The sequence below is a fragment of the Nerophis ophidion genome, linkage group LG18, assembly GCF_033978795.1.
Source record: "Nerophis ophidion isolate RoL-2023_Sa linkage group LG18, RoL_Noph_v1.0, whole genome shotgun sequence".
NCBI classification, from domain to species: Eukaryota; Metazoa; Chordata; class Actinopteri; order Syngnathiformes; family Syngnathidae; genus Nerophis; species Nerophis ophidion.
The window spans coordinates 23212207-23230435 of record NC_084628.1 but is presented as its reverse complement, the minus strand read 5'-3'; the positions used below and the strand labels follow the sequence as shown (position 1 = coordinate 23230435).

General features: G+C 39.2%; 1 protein-coding gene across 5 annotated transcripts in view; it reads right to left on the bottom strand.

The window, feature by feature from the left end:
* The window catches only part of plekhg2 (pleckstrin homology domain containing, family G (with RhoGef domain) member 2), a 115452-nt gene that overhangs the window by 13006 nt on the left and 84217 nt on the right, over positions 1–18229 (bottom strand). For all 5 annotated transcript variants that reach the window (XM_061877724.1, XM_061877723.1, XM_061877722.1 and 2 more), the window contains 2 exons: positions 8451–8601; positions 2688–2819 (listed from right to left, as the gene is read on the bottom strand). In XM_061877724.1, the coding sequence (XP_061733708.1) occupies positions 2688–2819; positions 8451–8601 (283 nt within the window). The remainder of the gene's footprint in view (positions 1–2687; positions 2820–8450; positions 8602–18229) is intronic.

The window sequence follows — 18229 nt, the reverse complement described above, 5'->3', positions numbered from 1 at the left end:
TTGTTGATTTAGGTTGCACATTAGAGTAACAGGAAAAAAAGGAAGTTATTCGCTTTCATAAAACCGTTATCCTAATTATATTATGATATGATAAATGGGTCCAAAAAGTATTTGATAAAGTTGTTATTAAATACTTTTTGGTCCCATTTGCTTTTAACAAAATAAATCAAGTATTGTGAGTGTAATTTACCTTTTTGTATTTGTATCTGAAGCAGGAATAGCTATCCTCCATGAACACGTTCTTTATATGATCGCATTCATTTTGTCTTAAAGTCCAGTTTAGAGAAGTATTTAATCTTGGATACAGTATATAATCCCCCATATTGGCAGAAACATTCATTTAATTCAATTTCATTCCAAGAAATTAGACAATATTTTTGCATCCGACAAAAAACACCCACAAACGCTGGCTTACTCTCGTAAAAATGCCATGTTTGTTATAAATACAGTTAAAAAAAAAGAAAAGAAAAAAATGCTGGCTCCGCTGGAGAGACCTGTGTCTGCTAGCTTGAGCGCCCCCACTTCTCCCAGTATGGTGAGTCAGAGTACTGCTGAGGCATTGAACTGCAAGTTGACAATATATCGCCCTCTACCTTGAGGCAGAGGTACTTGCTGCCTCATGTCCTGCCTTTTCCCCGTGGCAACAAGTATGCGCCCCCTAGCACGCACACGACCAATACACACTGTGTGTAGCCGTGGAGGCACCGTCTGTGTCTGTCTCACTTCTCGTCTGCTGCATTGTTTTGATCAGGAAACATGGAATTTCCGCGATTTTGACCATGAAAATTATTATATACAAGAACCACACCAAAATCACATAGAAAGCTTGAACCAAAAGAGAAATATTAAAACTTATTTTATTTTATTACTTCGTTTTGGAACATCACATGGTTAAGCCACCTGGTGGCAGGTGAGGCACTGCCTCACTTGCCTCCCCTGACAGCACGTCACTGCTTTCTAATATATACAAATTGGTTCGTTCTCGGTGGACAGCAACGCAGCTAGTAGGAACAATCAATTCTACCTTTAAATTACTTCCAAAATGCATCCAAAAACCGTGAACAATACTTAATTTTCTAAATTTTTCCGTAAGCTGTATAATAACCAAGCTGTAGTGACATTGTTATTGTAAGAGAGAACACTAAGAAGTTAGTTTTCTAGCGCACTAAAACATTGCCGTGCATCGGTATTAGCCATAAAAACTAACTACGGCAAGAGATAATCTAGCCTCTACATCCGCACAAAAAATTGTTTGTAATGCACAACACTGCGATAGGACAACAAAATGTACCGAGTGAAAACATGAACAATCATATTACAGAAAAGTATTATTTCATGTTTTGTTTGTACACAGATAGCCAGACAGCGCATGTTCTATAGTTGTTATAACACCATAACGTGCTGCATGTATCATGGTTGATATGTAGTGACTTTACTGATGGACAGTTGTTCGTCTGGTCCAGCTGGTCGGGGACGTTTCCGATTGATTTTGGGTAAGCACGCCATTAATTCCTCTACCTACTTATTTTTACCGTTTACATAACAACGCACTTCCGACTTCTGCCAAAAAATGTGTGTTTCTACTTCCAGTAACACACGCGTGCAAAGGATGAACTACTGCTTAAAGAAGCCAGCACAAAAGAAGAGTGAGACGTTGGAGCAGACAGAAGCCGAGAGAGTGAGGTAAAAGTGATTCGAAACTGCGATTTGGAGACAAGCTATGTTGACACAAATTGAGTGCTTACCCAAATAAACTGGAAAAAAGGCCAACTGGACCAAACTGTCTACCTAGTGAGGCACACTTTAATATCGATCATTATACATGCAGCACGTAATGTGTGTTATTACAACCACAGTGTAAGCTAGGCTAGCTGTGTACAAACAAAATGTGAAATGTGGGCTAATACATTACAGATACTGTAATATGATTGTTCATGTTTTTAAGATAGTACAGACTGTTGTATTATCGCAGTGTTGTGCAATACAAACTCAAAAACGCTTCGTGCTGATGCAGAAGCGAGCTTATATCTTTCCATAGTTAGCTTTTATGGCTAGAAAAAAAAGAGTTCCTTGGTGTTCATTCTTAAAACAACAATGTCACTACAGTTTGGTTATTATACAGGTTACAGAAAGTAAATAAAATATTGTTGACGGAATGCATTTTTAAAGTGATTTAGAGGTAGAACAGATCGCTCCCATTAGCTGCATTGCAAGCTACCTATAACGAGATGATTTTATAAAGTTAAAGTTAAAGTACCATTGATTGTCACACACACACTTGGTGTGGCAAAATTATTCTCTGCATTTGACCCATCCCCCTTGATCACCCCCTGGGAGGTGAGGGGAGCAGTGAGCAGCAGCGGTGGCCGCACCCGGGAATCATTTATTGTGATTTAACCCCCAATTCCAACCCTTTATGCTGTGCCAAGCAGGGAGGTATTGGGTCCCATTTTTATAGTCTTTGGTATGACTTGGCCGGGGTTTGAATTATATGTTAGAAAGTGAGAAAAAAATTAACAATAGGCAAAATAAAATGAAAAATGCAGTTCCACTTTAGGTGCACAACAACAGTAATGGATTTGGGACAGCTCTGCAAAATATGTGCACTCAAAAATTAAGTTCACACTCTGTACAATGTGTACTTAGCTTTTGACTTTGGTTAGAACGTTGGCGTGCGGCTGCGGTACCTGCAGGCGGATGGCGTGCTCCTGTTTCCTCTTCATGTCATTGATGTACCAGGCCACAGCAGTCATGGTGATGATGGCGTCCTCCACTACCTCGTAACCCGGATCGCTCTTGTCCAAGTGCTTGGAGAGTTCCTGGGACGAGAAGGAAGGTTTTGGACAAAGGTATTGGGACACCTCCAGCGAGGACAGCTAAAACTTTTCTGGAAGGAGTTTGGACAAGCTTTCCCAGTCTGTTGGACGGTTGGGTCTTTTTGCCACGTTCTTCGTCCATACCACACTTGTCATCTTTATGGGGTGTCGGGAACAGAAGAGGCCCTTCTCGTGTGTCTAAAACAGTGGTGTCAAAGGTACGGCCCGCGGATCTGAACAAGTTTATCCGATCCGCGAAACGAGTTTAGGAAGTTTAAAAATAAGCGGAGGTTTTGTAATGAAATAGACTGCTGTTCTAAATGTGTGTAATGGATTTTGCAATAGCAAACCAATATGGTCAAGGAAGAGATACCTAGTGAATGAAACATAAAACCTGCCGTTTTACGCCTTCTGATTCGTATACATCGTTGTCTGGCACCCTCATTGCACCAAAATGTTACTGTTAAAAACGAGAAAAGTGAATGCACAGTGTAAACATCTGTAATTGTCTTTAAATTTACGTTATCATGCCATGATTTTACCAGTCCAGCCCACTTGGGATTAGATTTTCCTCCATGTGGCCCCTGAACTCAAATGAGTTTGACACCCCTGCGTTACACTCTGCATTCACTTTTCTTGTTTTTAACAGTAACATTTTGGGGCAAAAAGTAAAAAATCAGTTTTTAATGAATGAATTTATTTTTAAATCTGTCCTGTTCAGCCACTCAGACAAATCATATTGTTGATGTAGATCAGGGGCGTCAAACTCATTTTAGATCGGGGGCCACATAGAGAAAAATCTACTCCCAAGTGGGCCGAACTAGTAAAATCACGGCACGATAACTTAAAAATAAAGACGACATCAGATTATTTTCCTTGTTTAAAAATAAAACAAGCACAAATGTACAATTCATAATGTTGTTGTGTTTTTTTTTTACACGTACATATCAAAATCAAATTACAGGATGTTATTTATGTACTTTGATCATGTTCCTTGACTGATGCACTAACATCATGTGGCTTATTTCTTTACAAATGTAGCATCATCTACAAAGATACAAAGAATTGCTATTGTGACATCCAGTGGACAAATTTATAAAAGTAGTTTCTTTCATTCAAAAATTTCAGGTACATTTTTATACCTAGCAAACTCAACCCGCGGGCCGGATAAATCCTGTTCACAGGCCTTACATTTGACACCCCTGGTGTAATGCCTCCGTTTGTATGGTTTATTGAGTTCATCGTGTTTTCCATTGTGTTTTTGAAACTGCGTACATTTTTCCACAGACTTAAAAAAAAAAATCCAAGTGCTTTGTCAGAAGGATTATTTGTAATTTGTGCATTTTCAGAACATTTTTGACCAATGTAAAGCAAAGAAACTCTGAAATGGTCTTTATATTTACGTTATCATACCTGATTTTACCAGTCCGGCCCATTTGGGATTACGTTTTCCTCCATGTAGCCCCTGAGCTCAAATGAGTTTGAGACCCCTGAACCAGAATGCTCTTGCAGAGCTTTTAAAAACACGAGGAGACAGAGGGAAACAATCTGACGATTATGGGAAGGTCCAGCACTGTTTGACACACGCCTGAGTAGCGTTTAACAACAACAACACAGTGTCGCACAACAAAGATGTCCTCTCTTTCATCGGTCCTTTGGCAACCTTGGACGAGAACAAAGAAAAAATGTGTGTGAGTGTGTGTGTGTGTGTGGCTTGAGTCAGCCCGGAGATCAGCTTGACAAACGTGTTTGTTTTTACACACAGCAGCACAGTGTCATGCTGTTCTTCCTGTTTCCCATCCTGGATCATCATTTGGGATGTTGTCACTTACTACAAATACAATATTTGTTGCAGGTCAACGAGGCGTCATCCTACAATTTGAATTTTTTTTTCAAAAAGCTAAAAGAAAAGAAATGTTACACATATAAAGCGCATCCCAATGAAAGTTTTCACGTCCGATATGATAGCAATAGCTTTCAGTATTGGCCGATGCAGATATTGACCCGACACAATGTCAGCAGGAATCGCACATAATTTAATTATTTTGCTGTGTGGAGTGTTAGAGAAGGTTTAATCAAGTGAAATGAGTCAAACAGAGAACAACGGTAGGTATGAAAAACACTAACCTATTTATTATTAACCATCTGGAATGGATCTATGCTGTCTTTAAGTTGAAGTGCCCACCATAGTACATGATGTGTTAAGTTGAATGATGCGGACACATTTGTTACTGGATACATTCCAATGCAACTTTTAATGTGTAAGCAATATGCAACTCTAATTATTTGATACTTGTTTATATTGACAAATGTTTTACACTGCAATATTGTTCAATGATTATTACGTATGTCTAGATTGGGTGCTATTGTGTGCTTAGCTGGTGTGTTTACCTTTTGTGAATGATTTGACCAAAATTTATAAAAAGAGCAACATTTTGTGCTTATTGGAGGACATTTAGATGCTAAATGGCAGCTTAGCAAGAGTAAACACGCTGCAGGACTGCCCAAAGGCAAAACCTAGTAACTCACTTCTAGCTGATTTTGAGAAAACAAAGAAAACCAATCTATCTTGATGCTGTTTTACAAAGATCTACAAAGTCATCAAACGTATAGATGTTTTCTTGAGCTTTCATTTTCTTGCCGATTGAGCCATGGATTGAATCTGCTCTCATGAACGTGTGCCCTTTCTCCAGATATTTTATCACAATCTCGGGTGGGCCCCATTCTGCGTTTGCACATTGGGCAAGAGCCGTGTACAGCGTCCAGTTTTTATTTTGACCTCCACAGTTATCTGCCCAAAAGAGTATGCAAAGGGAAGAATCAAGAACATTACATTTAATGAAGGTGCTTGCAACGTCCTGGGCCAATCTTCCAAATATCCCCTCGTGCCATAATATCACATAATCAGGTTGACCGTCGGCCCCCATCGTGCAAATATCTCATTAAAGACAATAAGGCAACTGACAAAGAAGCTCCGATTGGTCCCTTGAGATACTAGGTTTTTCTGTTGTATCTACGCAGTTATGTGGTAGTTGCTAGGTCCTGCCATGCGCGTAACAGCTTACTTATGGAACAAATTACAATATCGCATACACTAATGTAAAGCATATCACCTAGGAACTGCAAAATTATTATCAGCTCAGTTTTGACCAAAATTGAGTTACTGGGTTTTGCCTTTGGACGGGAGTGCTTGTATCAGACACTTTACATACAAATATTAGATTTTTCGCTGATATCAGACCGATATCAATATCAAATTGTTACACCCCAAATACATATATTCAAGGACAAATTTTGTGTTATTATAATTATAAGTATCAACTATCTTTTTTACACTACATTGTGACTTTTTATCAATTTTGCTGGTTTGTTTATTTTATTTCGGCCCGTTAAAAAAAAACAAGGTGTGTTTCGCAAGTGGCCCCCGGGCCACAGTTTAGATATATGGGCTGTGAATCTTTGGGCATCATACAATTCGATTCGATTATTGGGGTAATAATTCGATTCAGAATCGATTTTCAATTCAATATCAATACTTTTTTAATAACACTGGATGCCAGTTCCATGATTAACTACATTCCTCCAAAAAATAGATAAACAGCTCTGATTAATTTCTATATTACTTAAAAGAAAACAGGTTTTGTTTAAAAAAAATCTACCCAAACATTTAATAAAGTCAAATACAAATAAGGCAACAGTAGAAGTATCACTTCTCTTTTTTAAAGTAAATCTTTACAGCAGATATGATCTTCTACATAAATAACATGATGGGCTGGACATGACAGATTTAAAAATAAATAAATAAATTAAAAACCATTTATTTTACTTTTCTGAATCGATTAAGAATCGTTACAAATAAAAATTGTGATTAATTTGAAAATCAAGTTCCCAAACGACGGGAGAGTTTCTCCAGGCTTTCTCTTCTTAGCGCTATTGCAAAGCATGGGTACCTTTCACATTTAAAGTGATACAGCACCTGAGAGTCGATACTGCTGCTCAACGGTGCCAATTTTCGGTACTTTTGTGGTAATAATTGTCAATTTTTTTATAACAAAAATTTTCAAATTTAACATTGTGATGGAATATGACAATTGTGCCTGCCAGTTGTTATGTTGTGTTTTCTTACACTTCTGAGTCCCATTTGCAAGTTTTACATAATAGACTTTGCGTGCAGTTGCAATTCATAGGCGTTAGATGGCAGTAGTGTATAGGCTACTTTGTGTTGTGCAGTCAAGAAGTCGTCTTTGCCATGTGCCAAGCTACTCTTTTGTTGCGCCCTACAAACTGTTTGTACTGGAAGTATTGTGCTACTTACACATCAGCTGTTTGATTGATATTGATTGTAGTTTTCATGACCAAATTTGAAAGTGTCGAAAATCGCCATGTGAAATTGCTAATGTTAATCAGTAGCATGTATATGGCGCATTTTGAAAAAGACGAGCCTTGATTTATGTTTGAGCGTTTTCTATCAGGCATACTTGCTTTGTTGGCGTTGAACATTTTAACATGACCAGGCGCAGCAAGTCCCAAACTGTGGGCTCCATCTAGTCGTAGAATCACTTGGTTAAAGCACCGTCTTTTATTTTGGCACATTCAAACGCAATGTTACTACTGTTCAAACCGTGTATAGTGTTCCAGTGGCCACATCTGCCTTGTTTTTAATGAATACTTAGGCCTACTACGCTACTGTATTATCATGTTGGTCATTATGGTGGTACTTGGAGAGACAAGTTTTTTCTGAGGTGGTACTTGGTGAAATTTAGTGTGAAAACCACTGACCTATAGGCAGTTTGGCTGAGTCTACACTGACTGCTGCTTGAGTGCTTGTTTCCTGCCAATTGTTTAAGCCGGAGATCCGTCTGCAAAGGGACGTGAAGTTACGGGCTACAAAGATATGGAAATTAGATTTTATGTGGTAGCACTGACAGAATTTGGTCGGTATCGAATTCGGTACCCATTCCTAGCTATAGCTAGTCATAACTCCCGCCAGTTCTTCTGCACACTTCCACACCTCTGCTCCCTCCTCGTGCTTGTTGAGGTGCCCTGCATGTCTGGATCTCCAACGATTGCAAAAACCACTTTGTGTTGTAGTGGTTCAAATGTATTTGTGGCAGGCCGCCAGAAATTAACAAATGTATGGGACACATGACACACATACCCCACCACCATCCAACGCCCTTGACGCGAATCCCTTAGGGGTGATGGACGGCTGGGCAGCGCCTAAAGAGCTGGAGCCTGCCACCGTAGACCCCACTCCCTCCCCTCTGTTGCAGGTCTCGAGATGTATGTTGTATATTATATGGTTTGCTATGGAGGTTTTTTTTCCTACTCCAGACTGGGTAGCCTTAGGAGCCCTCTCTAGATTGTATTTTTTTACTCATCCTCCCCCAGCGTTGACTTTTTCCCCATCTTTTACAGGGCGCCTTGTGGCGACCCATCAGCGTTCCTGTTCTGTAACTGTCTACAGTTTGTTTGTTTAATCTTGAACGGGTTTGTGCTGAAAACAATGTGTCGTTGTACACGTGCAATGACAATAAAGACCTACCTACCAAGAAGTATCAATGGCAAGTGTGTTGTATAGGTAGAACTACCTTATTTGACTAGCTATACTGTGTGTAGCACACCAGGTGTCACCTGTAGCAGGAGGTGGTACTTCAGGATGCGCTGCACAGGTTTGAGGAGGTACGTCTCCAGAGGTAAGGAGTGGTTGAGAGTTGTCTGTCTCTCCTGGAAGAAGCGGACCAGGCTTTGGTTCTTCATGCAGTCCCTCAGAACTGCTACAGAACTGAAAGAGACAAACAACATGAATCAGGTCGTCTTTCATAAGGACAGGCGTGATCGTTCATCACAGCATGAACGTCAGGGAACTCAAGAAAAAGAGGCGCACATCCATCAGGACGGAGGAGATGACAGATGGGGAGGTTCACGAGAAAGACTCTGCAGCTGTTTGGAATGTTGACAGACGTTTGCAGGAGAAAGAGGGGGTGGTCTGGAGGAAGACTGAGAGCCTTGTGTCCCTCGCAGACAACAATGAGAGAAGAAATAAGACGGTGAGCAGACGATGGAAGAAGACCACAGTGGGGAAAGTGATGAAGGACGAAGGAAGAGACAAGAGCGGGAAAAAGAGGACAATGAAGGTGGAGACATGACGAGATTACTCCATGGTTTCACCGTTCAACCTTGTCCATTAGCAGGCCAAAGGTTGTGGATAAAATAGAGATGTTTTTAACACAACCAGACATGAAGTACACACAAATCACATCAATGACGTGATATAGCACCCCTTTATGCTGTTTTTATTCTAATAACACAGTTAGTTACTATACGCTTTAACTCACATTTTTACGGCCCTACTTTGCAACATGAGACACCAGCTGACTTCTGTCATGCTTTTGTTGTTGTAATTTCCTGCGTCCGTCTGTGTTTCCTGTTTGCGCTTTGTCTTAGCTCACTGTAAAAAAAAATTCTGTAAAACGAAAACCATAAAATTTAAGTAAAACATTGTAAACCAATTAATGAACAAAAACATCATATTTACAGAAATGTTCATGAAACGTATTGCGGAAAAATATCGTAATTTTACAGATTTTTACTAAATTATTGAGATCAACCATGTTTAATAAAGTGACGATACAAACAGTTCTGCAGAAAAATACCTTTATTCTACAGATTTTTCCCAAATTATTACGATCAACCACTTTTAATGAAGTGACAATGCCGGCAGTTCCACAGAAAAATACCATTATTTTACAGGTTTTTCTGAATTGTTAAGATCAGGGGTCATAAACTCAATTTACCTGGGGGCCACTGGATGCAGAAACTTGGTGCAAAGTGGATTCACCTTCTTTGAATGCCTATCCCACCCTAGCAACATACTTGCCAATCCTCCCGATTTTACAGAGAGACTTTCGATGACCCTCCCGAAGGATTGTCCCGATGCTCGCCCGGAAAAGTATATTATGGGCGTGCCGTCACAGCACTGCCTTTATCGTCCTCTTCAACCTTTCGTCGCGTTCGCTCATTCACCATACAAACAGCGTGCCGACCTAGAGGCATGTTGTATACGGGTTCGGCAGTCTTGTATACGGGTTCGGCAGTCATACAATAGTGACTGCAATACATACTTGGTCGACAGCCATAAAGGTCACACTGAGGGTGGCTGTACAAACAAATGTAAGACTGTTACAAATATACGCCACACTGTGAACCCACATCAAACAAGAATGACAAACACATTTCGGGAGAACATCCGCACTGTAACACAACATAAACACAACAGAACAAATACACAGAATACCATGCTACCCTAACTCTTCCGGGCTACACCCCTGCTACCACCCAACCCCCCCACCCCCACATCACCGCCCCCCTCCGTGCGTCGGTTGAGGTGGGCGGGGTTTGGTGGTAACTGGGGTGTATATTGTAACATGGAAAATTTAGGGCTGCATGGGATTCTGGGTATTTGTTCTGTTGTGTTTATGTTGTGTTACGGTGAAGATGTTCTCCCGAAATGTGTTAGGCATTTTTGTTTGATGTGGGTTCACAGTGTGGCGCATATTTGTAACAGTGTTAAAGTTGTTTGTACGGCCACCGTCAGTGTGACCTGTATGGCTGGTGGCTGTTGATCAAGTATGTCTTGCAGTCACCAACGTAAGTCATAATACAGAGAAAAATGTTAAATTGTTAGTATGAGCATAAACTTTTATATAACAAGATACATATATTTTTCAACTTGAATGTAGAAATACACATAAATATTAAAAAAATAAGATTTACCTTAAAATTACATATAAAACTGTTAAATTGTTAGTATGGACATAGACTTTTATATAACAAGCTACATATTTAATGAAAGTTAATTACTGTAATTTTACATGAATTTGAAAGTAATTTGAGAAAACAGAAAATTATATGTATAATTAATTTGGTATTTTTTTGTAAAAAAAAACTAGAAATATACATAGTTTGTCATTACTGGCATATTACTTAAAATAACAGGCGCTTTGTTTATTTACAGATAATGTCTTCAATTCTACAGTTTTATAACCTATTTAAAAAAAAAAAAATAGAAAAATTACAGTAGAAATTTAGAGTGAATTAACCATAAAAATAGGACTTTTTTTTTTTACAGTGTTGTGTTCAGTGGCTGCATGGGAGCAATGAGGCGGGTGGACACAATCTGCATTGTCCGTTCCACAACAGATGATCCCTAATGGTGTTTATTATGTGATCTGCTCGTTTGTTAGCAAATTACCTCAAAAAGAAAAGGGAAGTGATTTTGATGAAACTTTCAAGAAATGTCAGAATTGGGATAAGAAACAAGTGAACATATATTGGGGGTGATTCAAATAAAAAATACAAAGGTATCTTAATTTTACGTTAGGAGGCTCGTCTTATCTGTATGTATAAATTGGGGCCCCAATGTAGAATAATTTTTTGAGCCCCCCTGACAAAATTAATTTACACTTTTTTCATGTGAAAATATTTTTTTACTTTTTATTTGTCCAAATGAATTTGATGCATGGTACATTATTTGAATGCCAAGCAAAAAATTTGATATGTGTGAAATAATGTGGCGGGCCTCAAAAATGATGTGGCGGCCACAGTAGAAGATGTGGCGGGCCACTTAAACTGAAGTGGCGGGGCACATTATTATGACATGGCGGACCACATAAAACTATGTGGCAGGCCACATTAGAAGGATATGGTGGGCCACATTAGAAGGGTGTAGCGGACCACATAAAATGATGTGGCAAAACACATTATGACATGGCGGGCCATAGAAATTAGAAGATGTGGCGGGCCACTTAAAATAATGTGAGGGACCACTTAAAAAGATGTGGCGGGGCACATTAATATGAGGTGGCTACAGTCAATTATGTAGCTAGCCACAAAAATCATGTGGCAGGCCACATTAAAATGATGTGGCGGGGCACAATAAAATCATGTGATAGGCCACATGAATGATGTGGCAGACCAAATAAAATGATGTGGCAGGCCACGTTAATAATAATAATAATAATAATAATAATGGATTAGATTTATATCGCAATTTTCTATTATTAGATACTCAAAGCGCTCACAGAGAAGTGGGAACCCATCATTCATTCACACCTGGTGGTGGTAAGCTACATCTGTAGCCACAGCTGTCCTGGGGTAGACTGACAGAAGCGAGGCTGCCAGTTTGCGCCTACAGCCCCTCCGACCACCACCTATCATTCATTCATCATTCATTCACCAGTGTGAGGGGCACCAGGGGCAAGAGTGAAGTGTCCTGGCCAAGGACACAACGGCAGCGATTTGGATGTCAATAGGCGGGGAGCGAACCTGCAACCCTCAGGTTTCTGGCACGGCCACTCTATCCACTACGCCATGCCGCCCCTGTGGCGGGGCCAAATAAAATGATATGGCGGACTACATAAAAGGATGATCTTGAGGGCGAAATAAATGACATGGAAGGCCACATGAGTGACGTAGTGGGCCACGTGAAATGACAGAAGGCCATCAAAAAGACGTGTCGGGGTACATAAAAATGATGATGTGGAGGGCCACGTAAATGGTGTGGCAGGCCACATTTAAATCATGTCAGAATTGGGATAAGAAACAAGTGATGACATTTTGGGGGTGATCTGAATAATTTCTATGTTCTACTATGTTATGTTTCGTTTACGTTAGTGTCACCACCTGCTGCTATCTTGTGGTTAGTAAGCTCAGTTTCCCTTGTTGGTGCAGCAGACCTGTCTATTACATTTGGTCTTCCTCAGAGTTCCTGTGTTTGATGTGGGCGGAGCTGCAAGACGTGCACAGCTGTATCTAATTTCACCAGCAATATATTTTAGCAGCACCTGGCCAGCTGGATGGCACTCGGCTATTCCACTCCTTGACTGTATTTGGAAGAAGACTCCTAGACTCCTTGTATTTTTGACTCATACCTGCTTGACTTTTCCCTGTGCCATCCAGCGTAGTATGTACCTCGTAGTTTGCACGTCTTGCAACTTCGACCCTAGTTTTAGTTAGTTTGTAGTTTAGCTTTAGTTCTTTTTATCATGGTGCCTTTTCGTGTTCTCCTTTTTCGCACTGTTGCTTTTTGTTACATTCAAGTTTTGGATTATTGTTGTATTTACATTCCTTTTTGTGAAGTAAAGAACAAATTACTCTCAATTCCATCTGCATCTTTGGGTTCCTATGTTCCACTGCTAATTGAACTGTGACGGTTACGAGGCTAAACTTACAAACCCCGTTTACATATGAGTTGGGAAATTGTGTTAGATGTAACGATAAACGGAATACAATGATTTGCAAATCATTTTCAACCCATATTCAATTGAATGCACTACAAAGACAACATATTTGATGTTCAAACTCATAAACTTTATTTATTTTTGAAAATAATCATTAACTTGTAGCCAACTACTTTGGCTGCAACACGTGCCAAAGTAGTTGGGAAATCACCTTTTCTTTTAACAACACTCAATAAACGTTTGGGAACTGAGGAAACTAATTGTTGAAGCTTTGAAAGTGGAATTCTTTCCCATTCTTGTTTTATGTAGAGCTTCAGTCGTTCAACAGTCTGGGGTCTCCGCTGTCGTATTTTATGCTTCATAATGCGCCACACATTTTCGATGGGAGACAGGTCTGGACTGCAGTCGGGCCAGGAAAGTACCTACACTCTTTTTTTACAAAGTCACGCTGTTGTAACACTTGTCTTGCTGAAATAAGCAGGGGCGTCCATGTTATATGTTGCTTGGATGACAACATATGTTGCTCCAAAACCTGTATGGACCTTTGAGCATTAATGGTGCCTTCACAGATGTGTAAGTTACCCATGCCTTGGGCACTAATACACCCCCATACCATCACAGATGCTGGCTTTTCAACTTTACGCCTATAACAATCCGAATGGTTATTTTCTTCTTTTTCCTGGAGGACACCACGTCCTCTGTTTCCAAATATAATTTGAAATGTGGACTCGTCAGACCACAGAACACCTTTACACTTTGCATCAGTCCAACTTAGGTGAGCTCGGGCCTAGCCAAGCCGGCGGCGTTTCAGGATATTGTTGATAAATGGGTTTGGCTTTGCATAGTAGAGTTTTAACTTGCACTTACAGATGTAGCGACCAACTCTAGTTACTGACAGTGGTTTTATGAAGTGTTCCTGAGCCCATGTGGTGATATCCTTTACACACTGATGTTGGTTTTTGATGCAGTACCGCCTGAGGGATCAAAAGTCCGTAATATCATCGCTTACGTGTAGTGATTTTTCAAGATTCTCTGAACTTTTTGATGATTTTACGGACCGTAGATGGTAAAATCCCTAAATTCCTTGCAATAGCTCGTTGAGAAATGTTGTTCTAAAACTGTTCGACAATTTGCTTACAAAGTGGTGACCCTCACCCCATCCTTGTTTGTGAATTACTAAACATTTCATGGAAGCTGCTTTTATACCCAATCATGGCACACACCTGTTCCCAATTAGCCTGCACACCTGTGGGATGTTCCAAATAAGTGTTTGATGAGCATTTCTCAACTTTATCAATATTTATTGCCACCTTTCCCAACTTCTTTTTCACGTGTTGCTGTCATCAGATTCTAAAGTTAATGATTATTTGCAAAAAAAAAATGTTTATCAGTTTGAACATCAAATATGTTGTCTTTGTAGCAAGTCCGTCCATCTACACACACATTCACGGTACAAACATACATATACTGTACATATGCATTTACTGTACAAACATTCATATACACATTCTGTTCATATACAAGTACATATACATACATACACTCATGCACATAATCACGTTTCACCAAACATATATCAACGTTGTTGCCCTAGGGTAAACAAGGAAACACATGGCATATTGACAAAGCCTAACCCATTGTTACTATAACAATCTAAAAGATTAATATAGGTTGCCTCTCTCGCTTCCCCTCCATCTTTCGGTATTCCTTTTTTTTTTTAAATTATTTCATTTATTTTTTTTATTATCTTTGTAGCTATCATTATGTACACAAATTGTTGCATTTGAACAACTGTATTGTTGAAGATAGAGGTAAACTATTGGTATTGCTCATGATCAATAGCACTTTTTCTGTTGGTATTTGTATTGCTCCAGTTTTAGTCTAAAAATGCTCATTGTCATTTCTATATTATTTATTTCACAAACTGCTTATTTGCTATCACTTTTACGATCATATTTGTACATATCGTATGTGCTGGTGTTGTTCTATTGTTATTGTTGTTTTTGTTGTTATTGTTGTGTTTGCTGTTGTTGTTTTTGTCTCTCTGTATAATCCCCCTCTTATCCCCACAATTTCCCCCTCTGTCTTCCTTTTTTTTTCTTTCTTTCCCCCCTGCTTCGGCCCGGCTGCACCAAATGATAATATAAATACATTTAATAAAGTCAAATTCAAACAAGGCACCAAGAGAAGTATCCTACACCTCTCTTTTGTAAAGTAAATCTGAACAGCCGATATGGGCATCCACATCAACTATATGATTTGCCTGAGAAGCTGGACAGGACAAAAAAAAAAAAACATTTCATGGAAGCTGTTTTTATACCCAATCATGGCACCCAATTGTTTCTAATTAGCCTGATAGTGGGGTCCTACGCACAGTGCAAGATCTGCGTATCGGGAGGGGCAGCCCTGATGTATGTCCAATAATGTCCAAAAAAACAAAGTGAAGCGCAATCATGGCGTGTTGTTACGCACCTGTGACGTTATTGCCAGCAGTCTTGGGAATATACTGATTAACATTCATACATGGTTTACTGTTTTTTTCCTTGTTGAGGGTCACGGGTAGCTGGAGCCTATCCCGGTTGAGTGCGTACTACAGCCTGGACATGTCGCCAGTCAATCACATCATTCCACGTCTCCGTTGGCGACATTTGCTGCAAGGAAGCCGAACCGTGAACTCTGGGAGGCGGGCACATCGCCGAGTTCTGCTCATTTGTTTGCGTCTTCTTAGCCGCCACAAACCAAATGGGATTTAGGACGTGACATCACCTCAATCTCCGGCTTTGATCCGATCAAACTCAGCCTTGGAGACCCCTCCCATCCACCTCCTCCCCTCCGAGTTGTAACGGGTGTTTTCATGTCCCGAAAGAAAAACTATTTCCACGCTGCTGTTAGCAATTTCAGATGACAATCAAACTCATGTCTTGGACCGCTTTGCTAAACCTCACTTCCTTAAGGTTCACTTCCAAACGTGACCTTCAGGATCGACTGTGCTGTCATTCCCAGTAAAAAGAAAAACAACAAAAAACAAGGAAGAAGATTGGCGGTGCAAAAATTTGACTTCAGTCCTTGACCTTGAGAAGGCGGAAAAAGCAGGCGAAAGCGTGGAAAGTGCAGACTTCAAACTGCCTATAAGACTTTAAATGGTGAACATCGGTCAAGTGAAAACATATTTACGATCAGTCATGCCCACCATGATTTTCTCGTTGTTTCTCATTTGTAAGCACTTTGCAAATGTGAGACAATCACTTGGTCTTAATTTTATCTCGACCAAAGAGAGCATTGGCTTGGATTTAATTCTACCGCGTCAACTGTCCAGACTTGCCGAATTGGAGTTCCGCAAGGTTAAATTTTGGGCTCTTTACTTTTAATGGTTTGTAAATGAATTAGAGATCACAATTTAGTCACACTTTTTTTTATCTATATCAAATTATTTTTATACTTTTAAATCAAACTTAAATGTAATTTGATGCATGGGAAACATTTTTCATTGGAAAATAATGATTTTCATATAAATAAAACATGAAGATGCATATATTCCAAGCAGTTCATATATTAGTTTATATATTAATTCGGCACCACAATGTATTCACACTTTTTTATTTGTGAGAATTTTTTTTAATACTTTTTTAATCAAACTTGAATTTAATTTGATGCATGTTAACTTTGTTTTGTACAAAATAAATAATTTACTACCATTATTTTGTTTATGTGAAATTTTTACTAATCTTTTTTTATTCAAACTTGAATTTAATTTGATGCATTAGAAACAATTTTAGTGCAAAATAATGAATTTATTACAGTTTATAGATTAATTAGGGACCACAGTTTATTCATACCTTTTTGTTTATGTGAAATAATTTTTAATCTTTTTTTTATACAAACTTGAATTTAATTTGAGCTGTTTGGCCACAATACCAGCAATATGTTTGGAAGAGAAAAGAGGAGGCCTTCAATCCCAGGAACATCACCCGTACCGTCAAGCGTGGTGGTGGTAGTATTATGCTGTTTTGCTGCCAATGGAACTGGTGCTTTAAAGAGAGTAAATAAGACAATGAAAAAGGAGGATTACTTCCAAATTCTTCAGGACAATCTAAAATCATCAACCTGGAGTTTGAGTCCTGGGCGCAGTTGGGTGTTCCAACAGGACAATGACCCCAAATACACATCAAAAGTGGTAAAGGAATGTCTAAATCAGGCCAAAATTAAGGTTTTAAAATGGCCTTCCCAAAGTCCTGACTTAAAGGTGTAGACAATGCTGAAGAAACAAGTCCATGTCAGAAAACCAACATTTTTAGCTGAACTGCACCTATTTTGTCAAGAGGAGTGGTCAAAAATTAAACCAGAAGCTTGCCAGAAGCTTGTGGATGGCTATCAAAAACGCCTTATTGTAGTGAAACTTGCCAAGGGACAAGTAACCATATATCAACATTGCTGTATGTATACTTTTGACCCAGCAGATTTGCTCACATTTTCAGTAGACCCATAATAAATTCATAAAAGAACCAAACTTCATGAATGTTTTTCGTGACCAACAAGTATGTGCTCCAATCACTCTATCACAAAAAAATAAGAGTTGTAGAAATGATTGGAAGCTCAAGACAGCCATGACATTATGTTCTTTACAAGTGTATGTAAACTTTTGATCGCGACTGTATATACACAGCCCAGCCCCCGGTCCCAAATTTTTTCAACCCAATGCTGCCCCTTAGTCAAAAAGTTTGGGGACCCCTGTGTCACTGCATACATCAGCAGACAAATTTGGAGCCTTTGTTAGTTAACTTACTACTAAAAGACAAGTTGTCTACTATGTTCACTATCTTATTTAATGACAAAATTGTTATTTGATTGCAATAAGAAATGCATGTGTCATAATATGTTTGGTTAGAATTAAGACAATAATGACATTCTGTTTGTTGCCCCCTTTATATTGAAAAGTATCAAAATGCATTTTGGTATCGGGACAACCCTATACCAAATACACAAAAGGCGGTACCAATAGGTAAAAAAAAGGAGATTTTTTGCATAACTGGTCCCCTTACAGCTTTTTTAAGGCTGACAAAAACAAGTAGTTATTTAAAAAAGTTTTTGCCTTTTCTGTGGACCAAAAGCTCTGCAGATTGGAAACATGATCGTGTGACTGGACGGATGCAGAAAACGGGTGTAAATCTTTCC